At 49.5% G+C, this 18,029-nt stretch overlaps 2 protein-coding genes across 4 annotated transcripts in view; one reads left to right on the forward strand and one right to left on the reverse strand.

Moving 5' to 3' along the window:
- Window positions 1–11,973, forward strand: part of ankrd27 (ankyrin repeat domain 27 (VPS9 domain)) — a 29,013-nt gene extending 17,040 nt beyond the window's left edge. For 2 of the 3 annotated variants that reach the window (XM_039017628.1, XM_039017630.1), the window contains 8 exons: window positions 224–340; window positions 588–752; window positions 986–1,183; window positions 1,298–1,417; window positions 9,332–9,505; window positions 9,596–9,689; window positions 9,882–9,963; window positions 10,232–11,973. In XM_039017628.1, the coding sequence (XP_038873556.1) occupies window positions 224–340; window positions 588–752; window positions 986–1,183; window positions 1,298–1,417; window positions 9,332–9,505; window positions 9,596–9,689; window positions 9,882–9,963; window positions 10,232–10,607 (1,326 nt within the window). In that variant the 3' untranslated portion in view covers window positions 10,608–11,973. The remainder of the gene's footprint in view (window positions 1–223; window positions 341–587; window positions 753–985; window positions 1,184–1,297; window positions 1,418–9,331; window positions 9,506–9,595; window positions 9,690–9,881; window positions 9,964–10,231) is intronic. The other variant, XM_039017629.1, reaches the window with a different exon arrangement.
- Window positions 11,974–15,446: 3,473 nt separating this feature from the next.
- Window positions 15,447–17,510, reverse strand: irx5b (iroquois homeobox 5b). Its single transcript, XM_039016846.1, has 3 exons — window positions 17,271–17,510; window positions 16,376–16,781; window positions 15,447–16,144 (listed from the first exon to the last, which is right to left on the reverse strand). The coding sequence occupies exons 1-3, from the start codon at window positions 17,508–17,510 to the stop codon at window positions 15,447–15,449; spliced, it is 1,344 nt and encodes a 447-aa protein (XP_038872774.1).
- Between the last annotated feature and the right edge of the window lie 519 nt (window positions 17,511–18,029).

An 18,029-nucleotide genomic window follows, 5' to 3' on the forward strand; every position in this document is an offset into this window, starting at 1 on the left:
AGCCTGTACTACATGGGTGTCAAACTCATTCCATGGTTTTTGGTTAAGACGTAGACAACTAGGTGAGGGGAGTTCCTTATTAATCAGAGACCTTAATTCATAATTTAAGGACAATGGAAGAGCCAAAACCCGCAGACACTCGAGCCTCCGTGGAATTAGTTTTTGAAACGTGCTGTACTGTGTGTGTGTGGTCAGCTGAGTGACGGTGCTCTCTCGCTCTCAGTCCCCAAACCGTTCCCCCCAGGCCTCTGACTGCAGCAGCCGCCGCTCCTCTGTTTCCAGCACTACCTCCCAGAGCGCCGAGGCCAGACCCGACGGAGACCGGGTCCGACACAAAGAGGTTAGAAGCACTGAGGACCCCTGGGCAGGGCTGACCCTGGCAATACCTGAGATGAGTAGCATCATCTTAATTTAAGGGGTATAGGGATGTAGTAGAAATTAGATGCACTATTTTTCTATATTGACGGAAGCTAATATTTGGCGCTTTCACCCAACATTTTTTTGTGGGATGACTCTGTAATTTGTAATCCAGTTTGTAAAGATCTGGCTGGTGTTCTAATATGTAGCCTCACTCTCTCGACTGACAGGTGGAGAAGTTGCTTCGTGCGGTGGCGGATGGAGACATAGAGATGGTGCGGTACCTGTTGGAGTGGTTGGACGAGGAACCAGAGGAGCAGCATGCAGGGCTGCCATCCTGGACAGAACTGTGCCACCCACTGTGCCAGTGTCCACACTGTGGACCAACACAGAAGGTCAGAGAGAAACCCTGGCCTTTCATTCCTACTCCTTGGCCAAGCCCCTTTCTGATATATAGACGATGTCAGTGAGCAAACGGCGAACTTGACACATGGCTGGCAGCACTGAAGCTATGTTGAATGGAAAGTTAGATGTTGAAAGGATATGATTTATGGTGTTCCTGCAGTGCTGCCTAGTTAACTTGATGATGTTATTCTTTGTATTTTCCTCTGTGTGTGTTTGACTCCAGAAGTTGGCGTGCCTGCAGGCCAGTGGTCTGAGTGTGAACAGCAGTAGTGTGGATGGCTTCACTCCCCTCCACGTCGCAGCGCTCCATGGTCACACAGCCCTGGTGTCCCTGTTCAGCCGCCACGAGGCCAATGTTGACGCACGCAACAGCCAGAGCGCCACGCCACTGCACCTGGCCAGCCAGAACAACCACATACAGGTGGGCACGCAGCACTATATTTCAGCTGTGTTCGATTGAGCTTGCATGGCACATCTGAACAAATGGAATAGTCCCAAAAGCTCAAACCCCACCCATCTCATTAATCATGTTCAGGTAGTGACATCACTGCTGGAGTGCAACGCCAAGCTGAATAAGAAGGATCACTATGGCAACACCCCTCTGATCCACGCCTGCCTCAGAGGTCACCTGGACACAGCCAATATCCTGCTACAGGTAAACACACACACACACACACACCGTCCTGCCGCAGGAACACACACACACCGTCCTGCCGCAGGAACACACACACACCGTCCTGCCGCAGGAACACACACACACCGTCCTGCCTCAGGTACGCGCGCGCACACACAAACACACACACACACACACCGTCCTGCCGCAGGTACGCGCGCGCACACACACACACACACACACACCGTCCTGCCGCAGGTACGCGCGCGCACACACATCGTCCTGCCGCAGGTACGCGCGCGCACACACACCGTCCTGCCTCAGGTACGCGCGCACACACACACCGTCCTGCCGCAGGTACACGCGCGCACACACACCGTCCTGCCGCAGGTACACGCGCGCACACACCGTCCTGCCGCAGGTACACGCGCGCACACACACCGTCCTGCCGCAGGTACGCGCGCACACACACCGTCCTGCCGCAGGAACACACACACACACACCGTCCTGCCGCAGGAACACACACACACACAGTCCTGCCGCAGGTACACGCGCGCACACACACACACACCGTCCTGCCGCAGGAACACACACACACACACACACACCGTCCTGCCGCAGGAACACACACACACACACACACACACCGTCCTGCCGCAGGAACACACACACACACACCGTCCTGCCGCAGGAACACACACACACACACACCGTCCTGCCGCAGGTACACGCGCGCACACACACCGTCCTGCTGCAGGAACACACACACACACACACACCGTCCTGCCGCAGGAACACACACACACACACACACACCGTCCTGCCGCAGGAACACACACACACACACACACACCGTCCTGCCGCAGGAACACACACACACACACCGTCCTGCCGCAGGAACACACACACACACACCGTCCTGCCGCAGGAACACACACAAACACACACCGTCCTGCCGCAGGAACACACACACACACACACACCGTCCTGCCGCAGGAACACACACACACCGTCCTGCCGCAGGAACACACACACACACACACACACACCGTTCTGCCACAGGAACACACACACACACACACACACCGTCCTGCCACAGGTGAACACACACACACACACACACCGTCCTGCCACAGGAACACACACACACACACACACACCGTTCTGCCGCAGGAACACACACACACACACACACACCGTCCTGCCACAGGAACACACACACACACACAGTCCTGCCGCAGGTACACGCGCGCACACACACACCCACACACACACCGTCCTGCCGCAGGTACGCGCGCACACACACACACACCGTCCTGCCGCAGGAACACACACACACACACACCGTCCTGCTACAGGTGAACACACACACACACACACACACCATCCTGCCGCAGGTACGCGCACACACCGTCCTGCCGCAGGTACGCACACACACCGTCCTGCCGAAGGTACACACACACACCGTCCTGCCGCAGGTACACACACACACACACACACCGTCCTGCCGCAGGTACACACACACACACCGTCCTGCTGCAGGTACACACACACACACACACACACCGTCCTGCCGCAGTTACACACACACACACACACCGTCCTGCTGCAGGTACACACACACACACACACACACACACCGTCCTGCTGCAGGTACACACACACACACACCGTCCTGCCGCAGGTGAACACACACACCATCCTGCCGCAGGTGAACACACACACACACACACCATCCTGCCGCAGGTGAACACACACCGTCCTGCCGCAGGTGAACACACACACACACACACACACACCGTCCTGCCGCAGGTGAACACACACACACACACTGTCCTGCCGCAGGTGAACACACACACACACACACACACACACTGTCCTGCCGCAGGTGAACACACACACACACAAACCGTCCTGCCGCAGGAACACACACACACACACCGTCCTGCCGCAGGAACACACACACACCGTCCTGCCGCAGGAACACACACACACACACACACCGTCCTGCCGCAGGAACACACACACACACACCGTCCTGCCACAGGTGAACACACACACACACACACACCGTCCTGCCACAGGTGAACACACACACACACACACACACACACACACCGTCCTGCCACAGGTGAACACACACACACACACACACCGTCCTGCCACAGGTGAACACACACACACACACACACCGTCCTGCCACAGGTGAACACACACACACACACACACACAGTCCTGCCGCAGGTACACGCGCGCACACACACACCCACACAAACACCGTCCTGCCGCAGGTACACGCGCACACACACACACACCGTCCTGCCGCAGGAACACACACACACACACCGTCCTGCTACAGGTGAACACACACACACACACACACACACCGTCCTGCCGCAGGTACACACACACACACACACACCGTCCTGCCGCAGGTACACACACACACACCGTCCTGCTGCAGGTACACACACACACACACCGTCCTGCCGCAGTTACACACACACACACACCGTCCTGCTGCAGGTACACACACACACACACACCGTCCTGCCGCAGGTACACACACACACACCGTCCTGCCGCAGGTGAACACACACACACACACCGTCCTGCCGCAGGTGAACACACACACACACACTGTCCTGCCGCAGGTGAACACACACACACAAACCGTCCTGCCGCAGGTACACACACACACACACCGTCCAGCCGCAGGTACACACACACACACACACACACACCGTCCAGCCGCAGGTACACACACACACACCGTCCAGCCGCAGGTACACACACACACCGTCCAGCCGCAGGTACACACACACACACACACACACACCGTCCAGCCGCAGGTACACACACACACACACACCGTCCAGCCGCAGGTACACACACACACACACACCGTCCAGCCGCAGGTACACACACACACACACACCGTCCAGCCGCAGGTACACACACACACACACACCGTCCTGCCGCAGGTACACACACACACACACCGTCCTGCCGCAGGTACACACACACACACACCGTCCTGCCGCAGGTACACACACACACACCGTCCTGCCGCAGGTACACACACACACACACACCGTCCTGCCGCAGGTACACACACACACACACACCGTCCTGCCGCAGGTACACACACACACACCGTCCTGCCGCAGGTACACACACACACCGTCCTGCCGCAGGTACACACACACACACACACACACACCGTCCTGCCGCAGGTACACACCGTCCTGCAGCAGGTACACACACACACACACCGTCCTGCCGCAGGTACACACACACACACACACCGTCCTGCCGCAGGTACACACACATACACACACCGTCCTGCCGCAGGTACACACACACACACACCGTCCTGCCGCAGGTGAACACACACACACACACACACCGTCCTGCCGCAGGTGAACACACACACCGTCCTGCCGCAGGTGAACACACACACACAAACCGTCCTGCCGCAGGCACACACACACACACACCGTCCAGCCGCAGGTACACACACACACACACACACACACACACCGTCCAGCCGCAGGTACACACACACCGTCCTGCCGCAGGTACACACACACACAGTCCTGCCGCAGGTACACACACACACCGTCCTGCCGCAGGTACACACACACACACACACACACCGTCCTGCCGCAGGTACACACCGTCCTGCCGCAGGTACACACCGTCCTGCCGCAGGTGAACACACACACACACCGTCCTGCCGCAGGTGAACACACACACACACACACACACACACACACACACACACACACACACACACACACACACCGTCCTGCCGCAGGTGAACACACACTGTCCTGCCGCAGGTGAACACACACACACACAAACCGTCCTGCCGCAGGTACACACACACACACACACACCGTCCAGCCGCAGGTACACACACACACCGTCCAGCCGCAGGTACACACACACACACCGTCCAGCCGCAGGTACACACACACACACACACCGTCCAGCCGCAGGTACACACACACACACACACCGTCCTGCCGCAGGTACAAACACACACACACCGTCCAGCCGCAGGTACACACACACCGTCCTGCCGCAGGTACACACACACACCCTCCTGCCGCAGGTACACACACACACCGTCCTGCCGCAGGTACACACACACACACACACACCATCCTGCCGCAGGTGAACACACACACCATCCTGCCGCAGGTGAACACACACACACACACACACCGTCCTGCCGCAGGTGAACACACACACACACACACACTGTCCTGCCGCAGGTGAACACACACACACACACACACTGTCCTGCCGCAGGTGAACACACACACACAAACCGTCCTGCCGCAGGTACACACACACACACACCGTCCAGCCGCAGGTACACACACACCGTCCTGCCGCAGGTACACACACACACCGTCCTGCCGCAGGTACACACACACACACACACACCGTCCTGCCGCAGGTACACACCGTCCTGCCGCAGGTACACACCGTCCTGCCGCAGGTACACACACACACACACCGTCCTGCCGCAGGTACACACACACACACACCGTCCTGCCGCAGGTGAACACACACACACACACCGTCCTGCCGCAGGTGAACACACACACACACCGTCCTGCCGCAGGTGAACACACACACACACACACACACACACACACACCGTCCTGCCGCAGGTGAACACACACTGTCCTGCCGCAGGTGAACACACACACACACAAACCGTCCTGCCGCAGGTACACACACACACACACACACCGTCCAGCCGCAGGTACACACACACACACCGTCCAGCCGCAGGTACACACACACACACCGTCCAGCCGCAGGTACACACACACACACACACCGTCCAGCCGCAGGTACACACACACACACACACCGTCCAGCCGCAGGTACACACACACACACACACCGTCCTGCCGCAGGTACACACACACACACACCGTCCAGCCGCAGGTACACACACACCGTCCTGCCGCAGGTACACACACACACCGTCCTGCCGCAGGTACACACACCGTCCTGCCGCAGGTACACACACCGTCCTGCCGCAGGTACACACACACACCATCCTGCCGCAGGTACACGCGCACACACACACACCGTCCTGCCGCAGGTACACACACACACACACACCGTCCTGCCGCAGGTGAACACACACACACACACACACCATCCTGCCGCAGGTGAACACACACACACACACACACACACACACACCGTCCTGCCGCAGGTGAACACACACACACCGTCCTGCCGCAGGTGAACACACACACACACACACCGTCCTGCCGCAGGTGAACACACACACACACACACCGTCCTGCCGCAGGTACACGCACACACCGTCCTGCCGCAGGTACACGCACACACCGTCCTGCCGCAGGTGAGCACACACACCCTCCTGCCGCAGGTACACACACACACCGTCCTGCCGCAGGTGAGCAGACACACACACACACACACACACACACACACACCATCCTGCCGCAGGTACACACACACCATCCTGCCGCAGGTACACACACACTGTAACGGTTTTGACTTGAGGTTATTATTTATAGGGGTGCCAGGTAGGTTGTGCCTACCAGAGAAAACATTGGTTTCTCCTTTTTGTTTGGGAGGGAATGAGTCCCATCTGGTCCGTCAAGTCTACACCAATAGAAAAGACTTGTAAAAGTCAGGATGGAAATACACTTTTCATAAACCCTTAACATTGGAAAGAACTTCAAAAACAACTGTATTCTTTTGCGTGGGTTGTATTACCAACATAAATGATAAATGATCACACACACATAACAATATAACAAATAATGAGCTCTGGTTCCTCCAGAAATGTCTTGTACCTCGGGCCTAAAAAGAGTCCAGCCCGGGAAAGAAGTTCAGGGAACTCAAGTGACCTTAGTCACGCAATGTTTGTCTGTTCATACAAGTGTAGCGTAAACCCAGTATCAAATCATACAATCAAAATAACAATTATTTTACCACACAACCATCAAGCGTTTCAACTCTTAATAAGTCCTCAACTACAACTAACTACATAAATCATCACGGTATAGATCACACCAAAACAAATGAAATACCATATACAAAAAGGTTGTTGGTCGGTCAGTCAGACAATCCAATCCGCCAACAGAACTCCAGCGGAGAAAGGCCACGAAGAACAACGGAGAGGTGTAGTCCACGGACGCAAAGAGTGGATCCGATCCTGGGTAAACTTGCTATTAGGCTACAAAACACACAGAAGAGAGAAGCTTCCGAACTAACACATCCTCATTCATGTCTCCATCACAACCCCACTTGCGCAGCTGATGCTGGCTATTTAATTGGGAATTAAAGGGGAAGCGCCCTAATGGAAGGAGAAGCAATGAGACGGTTCAGAAAGAAATCAGGGCCGTTACAACACACACACACACACACACACACACACACACACACACCATCCTGCCGCAGGTACACACACACACACCATCCTGCCGCAGGTACACACACACACACACACCATCCTGCCGCAGGTACACACACACACACACCATCCTGCCGCAGGTACACACACACACACACCGTCCTGCCGCAGGTACACACATACACCGTCCTGCCGCAGGTACACACATACACCGTACTGCTGCAGGTACACACACACACACACACACACACACCGTCCTGCCGCAGGTACACACACACACACACTGTCCTGCCGCAGGTACACACACACACACCGTCCTGCCGCAGGTACACACACACACACCGTCCTGCCGCAGGTACACACACCGTCCTGCCGCAGGTGAACACACACACACCGTCCTGCCGCAGGTGAACACACACACACACCATCCTGCTACACACACCATCCTGCCGCACACACACACACACACCATCCTGCCGCAGGTGAACACACACACACACACCGTCCTGCCGCAGGTACACACACCGTCCTGCCGCAGGTGAAGACACACACACACCGTCCTGCCGCAGGTGAACACACACACACCGTCCTGCCGCAGGTGAACACACACACACACCGTCCTGCCGCAGGTGAACACACACACACACACACACACCGTCCTGCTGCAGGTGAACACACACACACACACACACACTGTCCTGCCACATGTACACACACACACACCGTCCTGCCGCATGTACACACACACACACACACACAGTCCTGCCACATGTACACACACACACACACACACCGTCCTGCTGCAGGTGAACACACACACACACACACACCGTCCTGCCGCAGGTGAACACACACACACACACACACTGTCCTGCCACATGTACACACACACACACCGTCCTGCCGCATGTACACACACACACACTGTCCTGCCACATGTACACACACACACACACACACCGTCCTGCTGCAGGTGAACACACACACACACACACCGTCCTGCCGCAGGTGAACACACACACACACCGTCCTGCCGCAGGTGAACACACACACACACCGTCCTGCCGCAGGTGAACACACACACACACACTGTCCTGCCGCATGTGAACACACACACCGTCCTGCCGCAGGTGAACACACACACACACACACACTGTCCTGCCGTATGTACACACACACACACACACACACCGTCCTGTCGCAGGTGAACACACACACAAACACACACCGTCCTGCCGCAAGTGTACACACACACACACACACACACACACACACACACACACACACACACCGTCCTGCCTCAGGTGAACACACACACCATCCTGCTACACACACCATCCTGCTACACACACACACACACACACACCATCCTGCTACACACACACACACACACACACACACCATCCTGCTACACACACACACACACACACACACACCATCCTGCTACACACACACACACACACACACCATCCTGCTGCAGGTGAACACACAGGCCAACTGTTACTCTTTACAATGTGTGTTCTATGGGCCTCCAGAGCAATGCGTCAGTGAACCTGTCCAACAACCAGGGGAACACGGCCCTGCATGAGGCTGTGAGGGGAGGTCACCTGGTTCTGGTGGAGCTGTTACTGCAGGCTGGAGCCCTGGTCCACATGAGGAACCGGAGACAGAGGACAGCACTTGACTGTGGCAAGGAGACTGGGGGCAAGGTGAGAATAGAACAGCTACTGCATGGTCTAAATACACACTGTATGTTCAGTAGCAGATCGGAGAGAATCATTGATTAAATGTATCTACAGAACACTGAGATCCTGAGGATGCTTCAGAAGGCTTCTGGACTCTCCCCTGATGCTGAACCAATCAAACTGCTCTCTGTGCCCAAGGGGGCTTTGGGTAAGAGAGCCAGTATTGACACCAGCCACTTTTTCCTTGACCTGCTAGAGGGTGACAGTAGAGATGTGCCACAACCAACACACAGTGACAAGTCTTCGTCACCATCTTCAAACTGTGGCTGCCTTCCTATCCTATACCACAGAATGCATTCCTGTGGCATGCTAGTGTCTAACTCGTTTCTCCCAATCACAGCCCATTCATTTGTCCAGAGGTTCAAGCTCCATCAGCATAATACCAATGGAAGATGTCAGAAGCTGGCCCAGTCAATCAACAGGTTGGTCTCATGGAAAGGATGACTTGTGTCTCCTAGTGGAATATTTGAACTTGAGTTTGCTAAACGTATTAGTTTACCATGTGGAGTTTGTTTGTAGTTGAGTTAGATGTCAAATGTTTTCTAGAAAGTATAGAGAAATGTTTAAGCAGTTAACACAGAGGTCTACAATACAACTTTTGTCATAATAAACTTACATTTTAAGGAACTGCACTGAAACATAGCAGTTCCTTTTAAAATGTAAGTTTATTAAAAGGGATGATGTTTGCAGAGTTGAGCAGATGAAGAAAGGTCTTCCCAGTGTGCCTTCCATCAACTCACCCACTGCCCAGAGGAGGAAGCTGAGGCGGGGGGTGACCCTGGAGAGCAGTGGGCCTTTCAGCTCCAGCCCAGAGGGAAGCCCCCCGCCTGGGTACCACAGGGACAGCGAGAGGGTCCTGAGTCACTGTCACACCGTGGACACAGAGCACCCCCCATTCCCTCAGTGGGCCCGGGACCTGAGACACACAGGAGAGGTTAAGGTGGACACACATGTAGCCGAAGACCGTTCACACACAGACACTCCTGGTGAGCCTGACATGGTTGACGTGTCATGTTCACAGCTGATGACCGTTCAAATACACACACACAGCCAACGACCCCTCTAATACACTACAAACAACCAGCAGCGACCCGTCACACACACCTAGCCAAGTCAATGAAGGAGACAAAGACCGAGAAGGACATGAAAAGATGTCCTCACCAGATACAGATTTACAGTGGAAAAGATACTGTCCAGAAGCTGGGAGCCCACCCAAAGAGCTGGTAGAAGACCTGGTGGAAGAAATGGAGATCCTCTAAGGAATGGATGGTTGAGGCAGACCCCAGACGGGAGAACTTGCACAGAGTGGGTTAACCAGAGATGAGTGGAGCCTAGTTCTAGTTACAGAAAGAGGACTTCTATACTGACTGTTATTGAAAGCACTTTTTCACCTTGCCTTCAGGAAAAAGGGTAACAAATCATGTTAATTCAACTTCATGCGAATGTCATTTCTGTTTTAGTACATTTTTTATTTGGTTGCTCACTCTTCTAAAAGAGAGTAGATGGAACGTTCTAACAGTGACATTATAGCATATCACGATGAAGAAAGTTGGTTTACTTGATAGGATCATCTGCATCTATGCTCCTCTTACATCTGACAGGGTTTTATTTCAACATGTACAATCAGGGCTCTGTTTTTATTCTTAACTATTTTGTTTTTTTATTACACTTCTCAGGTTTGGATATCATTTTTAATTGACTGCGTTAGTTATTCCCTTTTAAGAAAACCATCAATTCTCCTTTCCAGCCCATCTATAACACATGACATCTGAATGACTATGCACAGTAAGGCCACACTTGTATCCCAGTGAATGTCACACACAGTTTTCTTGTTTGTTCTCTCGGTAGAGGGAGCAATGTATACACATCTATATACAGAGAGTAGCTCAATTTGTTGACTCCAGAAATTGTACTGTAGTTGTACTGCATTTGAGAATATAGTAACACAACTGCCATAGTTAATGTCTATCATCTTTACTTTATTCTGATGTCACACATGCCATGGAAATGGGTACATATGTAACCTGTAGAAAACAATATATTGCAAAAAGTGCTTATTTATCATTCAGCAGAAAATTCTGTTTCACCTCAATGGCAGTTGATCCTGCCAAGCAAGGCCATATAGGACCCAACCGATGCTATTGGGAGTTTGCACTTTACTCCTACCATTTTGTTTTCTGTCAACAACACTCTGAAATGTCTGTAGCTCTTTTTGAATTGACATTATTTTAAATGACCGTTATACAGCACATACAGTATATTTAACACAAACGACTAGCATCAATCAGCGTAGGGATGTATTTTTATTTCAAGGTGACCGTTTTGGTATATGCAGTAGTAGTTATCCACTCCAATTTCAATGTTAATTTATGTATAAAGTATTTTATTTTGAATGTTGAGGCAGTGAACAATAAATAAACCCATGATCTATTGTCATTTGTTCTGTTCTTTGCAGGTGTTGGCCAGTTATTAAAAAATATATATATATTGTGCTTTAGGATCTATATGCTTGGTAAGTTTCTAATGTTATGACTTTTATACGGTTAAAATATTTTAAAGGGTCATTCTAGACTTGGTACGTCCATTTTGGAGTGATACATTATATGTACACATTTGATTCTTGAATAAAATGCCTCATGAGCTTCGTTCAATTGTTGTGCCCCATCAGGACCCAAAATATAACCTTGTTTTACTACAATATTTGTAAACGAACACTATACACTACAGTATATAGGGGCGCGGAGGACGCTTTGTTAATGTTTCAACTGCTGATTGTGCTTTAAGGATGCCCATTCTACTCATTTGAATGTTATGGTATCCACCACTAGATAGCGGTGTTTGTCCTTCAATGAGATTGGCCTTCCTCCACATGTGATCCAATAGCGATCCAGTGAGACGAGGGCCCTAGGTGCCACCAGGAGAGCGAGCAAGCAGAGACAACAGCTGAGCCTCTGTCTAATAATGTTGCTTTCTGCTGTGGCACCAGGGAGTCCATACTGCCCTGATAGGTCATGTATGTCACTGTCAACATGGTGTTCATGTCATCCAGGCAGACCCTGGGCGTTCTCTCTGCATGGTCCTCACAGAAGCGTACTCCGTGGCCGTCTGCTTAGGGGACATATGGGAGTCAGGAAGTACACTACTTTGGGGCAGGTGCCATTACGAGCTCCAGCCTCCCAGCTCACATCAGGCGACAGTTACGAGTGCAATGTGTCTTCCACAGAGCGGGAGAATACTCCTGGACTACTACAAAATGTTGCTCGTCTGCTGCTACTTCACCCAGGCCATATTCAGTGAGGAATGCAGTAAGTGGTTTTTGATTGGGTGTCTCCGTGACTGCTGCATCTTTTTACTGGCACTAGAGGGCACTTCAGGCAAAGTTACGGCTACAGTCATTATACCAGGGTTTCCCAAACCATGGGGGACCCAGGACCAAGTTTGGGGAACATATACATATATATACATATATGATATGTCTGTCTCAGTCTACCCTCCTGGAAAGCTACTGGGTGTGCAGGCTTTGGTTCCAACCTTACTCTAACACACTCGATTGGGTTAAACAATGTAAAATGTGAGGATGACTCACGAGGTCATTAAATGTAAAGCACTTTGAAACGTTGTTCTATTGAAATGCAAGCCTTACACATGGATTGTATTTATTTTATTTTTCATATGGAAGGTACTGTATGTGCTTAATGTGGGAGGAGACTTCTTGTTTTGAGGCACAACATTACCTCAGCCCTCAAAGACCAGAGACTGGGCCGTTCAACACAATGTTCTGCGTCTGAAAACCAACACTGTGAGACCAGCTGCTTTTATAGAGGTCCTGGAGCGAGGGAGTAGAGAAGGGGAGAAGAGGGTGAAGGGACTGCATGGCAGGGGGCTAGGTGATATCAGATCCTAACATCTGGTAGTCCTAGGGGTTATCCCATGCAGAGTGGACCTCACACTGGTTGAGAATGCCCCAGCAGCGTCTACACCTGTTGTTTACGACGCATGTGACGAATACAAATTTGATTGATGTCTGGTGGTGTTTAGCCTCAATGCACAACACAGTTGGGAAAGAGAGACATATGGGCCCTAAAGCCAATCAAACAATTACTTCACTGCAAATGTCAATGTTTTAGTTAATCTACTGAATGCAACTTTGGCAAATTCATACAGAGGACTGCTCCTAAATAATAAATGATAAGGTTGTGTCTTTGGTATGATAAAGTTACAGCACAGATATTCTTTAGATTTTATAAAAAAGGGTGTAAAAAAGAAAATGTAAAAAAAAAAGAGGTCACAGGCCAATAGTTTGAATGGGTGATATGGACCAAGTCAGCGGTAATATTATACCGATATAATCCATAAATTACTGCTTGATAATTTGATGATTTTGTTGTTATTTATAGTATTTGAACTCCTTTTTGAGACTGTGGTGGATTGGATTTCCCCCCTTGGCTTCCATTTGTGTATGTAGCTGGGACCTAGAAGTAATTCTATAAAACTAAATGGGTAGATATCCTGCACTATTAAAAAAAGGTCATATTTTGCCATCATGAAAAATGTATCCATAGACTGTCAATTTGAGTTTAAACAAATACCATTTATATTTCTTATGACCTTTGTGTAACCTGAGCTTTTACTGAATCCAAGACAACAGAAACATGAAAATGTCCGAATGTTTTTATAATCTTTTAACGTTTTGAGTAAGATGATGGTGTGTCTCAGACTATAGAACGTCTCAGGAACCGTTTAAACGTCCATAGACACAATGTATTGATGTTTCATACACACTTTCTCTGTTAGTTATCCGTTTTAAAAAGGACTTCAATATCAAGAGACTTTTGAGAAAAATAGCCTATGCAGAAAGCCACGAAAAATCACTGCAACATAGAAAACATGGAATTGCTTTAAATACCTTAGGTATTTTTACATACCCTTTTAAGTCATTGTGCACTAAGTGCGCTGAGTTTAGTACACTGTGATACGCTTTTCTCACTCTTCTCTGCATGTTTTGTTGCTTTTTGGCTCTTCGAATTCCAGGATCAAGAGAAATCCCCTCCTTCAGGATAACATTTTCGAACGTACACACTTAATTCCTTCAAGATGGCCTTGGAAAATGTAAGCTTCTTAACTGTTAATATTTTCAAAACGCAGATAGGCCTGGTTGACGAGGAATATTTTTGTGGTGTGATATTTAAATATTTAATTTCCTCCCTGCTCAACTTCAAAATAAATACAAATAAAACAGATATATGGGGATTACATTTTCCACAGTTGCTTCATGTAATTGCTACTAAAATCTAGCCTGGCTACATGCAGGGGGAATTTCGAGATTGATTTATCCTTATTGAAATACATATATATTACTTATTGGAATGGTTCTGTGATAATGCAGTTAACACAATAATGCATTGTTTTTTTAATCCAATACCTTTGCCGCATTGGCAACTTTCTGTGTGAAGTTGTGTGCATAACATGGCTGCGGTTATTTGACAAGGCACATATGTCAAACATTGCAGCCATGCTATATGAAATGAACTTGATAAAAAATTAAATATTGTTTGCATAATGAACGACCAAAGTTAAATATAAATGACAGAGTAACACGCTTTTCTTCTCAAACAGACTTCAATAAAACTCTTCTTTAATGATTAAATATTCACCACGCGTTTTGACAAAGGAATGCACTTTACTTTCTTCAGATATTATTAAACATTATCCTTCAAAAAATGCAAAATGTAATAATTCAATATTCATATTCCTAAATAATCGTTTGTTGCCTTTTTAGGGACTCACAAGAATACTCATGTTCAATGTTTCCTTTTCCCCACTGAAAATATCCTTTATTTTCCCAGTTCGATAATAAATAAATGTTTATATAGAGCCTATAGCTTACCAAATAACACACAGGCTACTAAACATGTGTCATACCTTTCTTAAGTTCATATCTCAAGTCTTTACAAAGATCTATCTGTGTTTGGCTCCTGGCTTGGCTGTCTCTTGCCAGAGCCTCGGCTCTGTGTAACATAGTTTGATGTAATCCATTTAAATGTGTCGCTGACCCCACGTTGGATCCGGGGCTGTGCAGCTGTCCAAAAGCGCCATGATAGTTTGAGTAACCCTGGAAAAAGGGAGATGTATAATAGACATGTCTTGAAAGGGCTGCGCTGTGAGGGAAATGATTCTGAAGAGCGGCTCGCGGTGGAGATGACACACGGGCCGGAATCTCTGTGCGCAATTGTCGGGGCACGTTCTGGGCACCATCGCTACATCCTTTACATTTGTCGGAAGAAGTTGCAATCTCCGCCAGCGACCACAGTTTAGGTTTTGGGGCTGGAAGGGGCGAGTCAATCACTGACGTGGCATTGCTGGAGTTGCCTGTGTCATTACGCCTCGGTGCAGGTGGACTTGCCGTGTCCGCTGAGTCTGAATCCCTCTCCGCTCCAAGGTGCACGTTTTGAGGAGATGCTGTGGTAGTGGGACCCAGCATCTCGGGCACTCTCCTGTCCCCATGGTCCTTTAAATCCGGATCAGTTAAGACAGGTTCCATATCATTGCTGCTATTGTCCTCTTTCTCACGGGAGATTCCCACTGGATATGGATGATGTCCATCTGCAAGAAGATAGAATAAATTAGACCAAATCGTTCCAAGGATTACCGTAATCACCCTTTCAAGGTCTAACGAAAGCAACAGCATGTTGTAAGCCTATGCAGTGAATTACATGGAAATAGGACAATATTTTTGTTTTTACAACTTTTGAAAACAATTAAATGCCTGAAATAAAATACATTTTAGGCCTATTGCAACTTATAAACGTTATTGAAAAAAATTATTAAACTAACCTGCTTCATTTTTCGACCCAATTTCTGCTGTGGGCTTGAGTGGCTCGTCGTCGTCGTCATTCTTCTCCAGGTCAATGTTGTCATCCTCTTCCTCATCCTCACTTCTATTCCTCGGGTTCCACGTCATTTTGTTCTCTTTCTTCAAACGTCTTCTGGCGTTAGCGAACCAGGTGGACACTTGGGTAAGGGTCATCTTGGTGATGATTGCCAGCATGATCTTCTCGCCCTTGGTGGGGTAAGGGTTTTTGCGATGTTCATTGAGCCACGCTTTGAGAGTGGAAGTCGCATCCCGTGTTGCATTTTTCCTGTATGCAGGGTCGCCATATGGATAGGGGCCCAATGCACCACCAAACGGGTGATATTCTAAAGAGCCAGTGATGCCGGCTGAAGGATCATACGCGGAACCCTAGAAAGTCAATAGACAGACAATGTATAATCATCTATTTCAAGATTTTGACTGCACAAGACTGGCAAGCCTAAAATAAGGTATTCGTAATTTCCAGATCTTACATTTCCAATTCTATTGATTTAGAGATAAAAATTGATGTATATTATAGGCCTTTACATTTAGGCACAGTATATTCACAATTTATGACAGATTAAATATTGGACACGATTTTAACTCAAAATTCTATATTTTCTTTTGCAAAGTTTAGCAAATAATTGTGATAATTATTTAATTGCATAACTTATTATAAATTACTTAAAGCTTTTATTAGGAAGCTTTTATAAATATTTATTAAACATCTATAGTCTACTCCTTGCATCAGAAGGCTACACTTCAGCCTACTCGTTCCAAAAGCTGGATACAAATAGGCCTTTTCAAGGAAACGAACAGCATTTTTGTTTTTACAAAGTGCCTAATTAATTATTAAACTGTACAGTATTCACTCACCACAAACGAGTTCATTGCCGCCCTCTGCTCTCCGCTGTACTGAAGGTAAGAGTTGAAGCCTGGCGATGAGCCATTGAACGCCGGTGATCCCGCGTACGGCGCGAAGGCTGACCCTGAAGACGGCCGGCCCATTTCATCTGTCCTCGGTCTTCCTAAAATCACACTGGAACTGAACGGGGGACAGGAATGGAGAGCCAGAGAAACCGACGGTTGGAAGAGAAAGCCTTGAGGATACGCCATGATGACTGAGTGACCTCCTAAAGTCAGCCACTTAGGGCCACTTCTGAGCTTTCACCTGGTTAGTTGTACACTCACAAGACTAGCGCATGGAAACACATCTGAAAACAGGCCCTTTCCCTCAATGTTCGCATTTGTGAAATACGTATTCCATTCAATAACATTACGAACTGTTGCGTCGGTTGGTTTGTTGTTGTTTGCTGCAGCAAGTTGTCTGGAAAAGTAGTCTGCATGCAGCCTTCCAGCGGAACACTTTGTCGATGCTCACTACCTGCCAGGCTCTGGTAATTGAGTATTCTGAGGCAAGTGCTCCTCCTGCAAGTGGGAGTCAGCAGAGGAAAAAAGGCAACCTCATTCTATAATTGTCAGCTCCACCCCCGTGAATGCGCGCGCGTACACACACTCTCTCTCTCTCACACACACACACACACACACACACACACACACACACACACACACACACACACACACACACACACACACACACACACACACACACTACGCTATTATTCAGATAGCCTA

This window comes from Salvelinus namaycush, chromosome 21, assembly GCF_016432855.1.
Source record: "Salvelinus namaycush isolate Seneca chromosome 21, SaNama_1.0, whole genome shotgun sequence".
Classification (NCBI taxonomy): domain Eukaryota; kingdom Metazoa; phylum Chordata; class Actinopteri; order Salmoniformes; family Salmonidae; genus Salvelinus; species Salvelinus namaycush.